General features: G+C 63.6%; 1 protein-coding gene across 1 annotated transcript in view; it reads left to right on the forward strand.

Moving 5' to 3' along the window:
• Positions 1-1,279, forward strand: part of SLC7A5 (solute carrier family 7 member 5) — a gene marked incomplete at its 5' end in the record, with an annotated part of 34,717 nt that continues 33,438 nt past the window's right edge. The window contains 1 exon segment of the mRNA XM_006152712.2: positions 1-342. Coding sequence (XP_006152774.2) covers positions 1-342 — 342 coding nt within the window.

Consider the following 1,279-nt stretch of genomic DNA (forward strand, 5'->3'; position numbering starts at 1 on the left):
CGGGCATCTTCGTGACGCCCACGGGCGTGCTCAAGGAGGCGGGCTCGCCGGGACTGTCGCTGGTGGTGTGGGCCGTGTGCGGCGTCTTCTCCATCGTGGGCGCGCTCTGCTACGCCGAGCTGGGCACCACCATTTCCAAGTCGGGCGGCGACTACGCCTACATGCTCGAGGTCTACGGCTCGCTGCCCGCTTTCCTCAAGCTCTGGATCGAGCTGCTCATCATCCGGCCCTCCTCGCAGTACATCGTGGCACTGGTCTTCGCCACCTACCTGCTCAAGCCGGTCTTCCCCACCTGCCCGGTGCCCGAGGAGGCCGCCAAGCTCGTGGCCTGCCTCTGCGTGCGTAAGTACAGGACTGCCCGGGTGGGGCGGCCCGCGTCTGTGGGCCATCCTCACGGCATTGGGCCGAGGTCGCTGGCCGGGGCGCCCGTGCGTTTCGTTTGTTCGCTCCTCTCCAGGCCCCTGGGTCCCTGCCCCGACCTCAGGAGGGGAGAGGGGCTCAAAGGGGGAGGGCTGTGGCCCACTGCCCACTGATCATCCAGCCCTAAGGGCTCCTGCCAGCGCCTTCCTTGACCCTGCTGAGCTGGGCTCCGCTCCTTGCAAGGCACCCACGTGGAGTGAGCGGGCTGCCAGCTTCCTGTTTCAGCTCCCGCTCACTGGCTGTGCAGAGGGAAGCTGCGTTAATGGAAGTCAGTCATTCATTTCTGAGCCGTAAACTGGCTTGTCAGGAACTGGTGGCACGGCTGGCTCGTCACAAAACAGTAGAAATAAAAGCGTGTGGGGCGGTGACCCGTGCTGGCTGCCCTGCAGGTGGCCAGCAGTGAGGGAGCTTGGCGGCAGACTGCATGTTGGGAGGTGGGCTTAGGGGTCCTGCTGTCGGGTGTGGTCCTGCTGTCCGTGGGCTCGGGTTGGTTCTTCAGCAGCCCAGGGAGAACTGCCACTCCTCAAAGCATTTCCACGTGGGCTCCAGAGGACAAAGTCGTCTGCACCAAAGGTCACGTGACTGTATTCTGTTCTTCTTTTTCACTTCTCTTGGCTCCTGGCAGTTCTCAGCTTCCTCCCTTGGCCAGCCTCGGTGGTGCCCTGTAGTTCCAACATGGGGAGCACCCAAGGAGACCACTCGCCGGGAGCCCTATCCCACCCCTCCTGATAGGAGCCGGCTCCCCGCTCTCGGTCTGTGCAAAGGCCAGGCAACAATGGGGCACTTCCAACTGGCAGTGCCCATGGGTCTCGGAGCCTGGCTGCTCCAGCCACAGACTGTAAGTGGGGGAGGGTTTTTA

The sequence above is a fragment of the Tupaia chinensis genome, unplaced genomic scaffold, assembly GCF_000334495.1.
Source record: "Tupaia chinensis unplaced genomic scaffold, TupChi_1.0 Scaffold000355_1, whole genome shotgun sequence".
Lineage (NCBI taxonomy): Eukaryota > Metazoa > Chordata > Mammalia > Scandentia > Tupaiidae > Tupaia > Tupaia belangeri.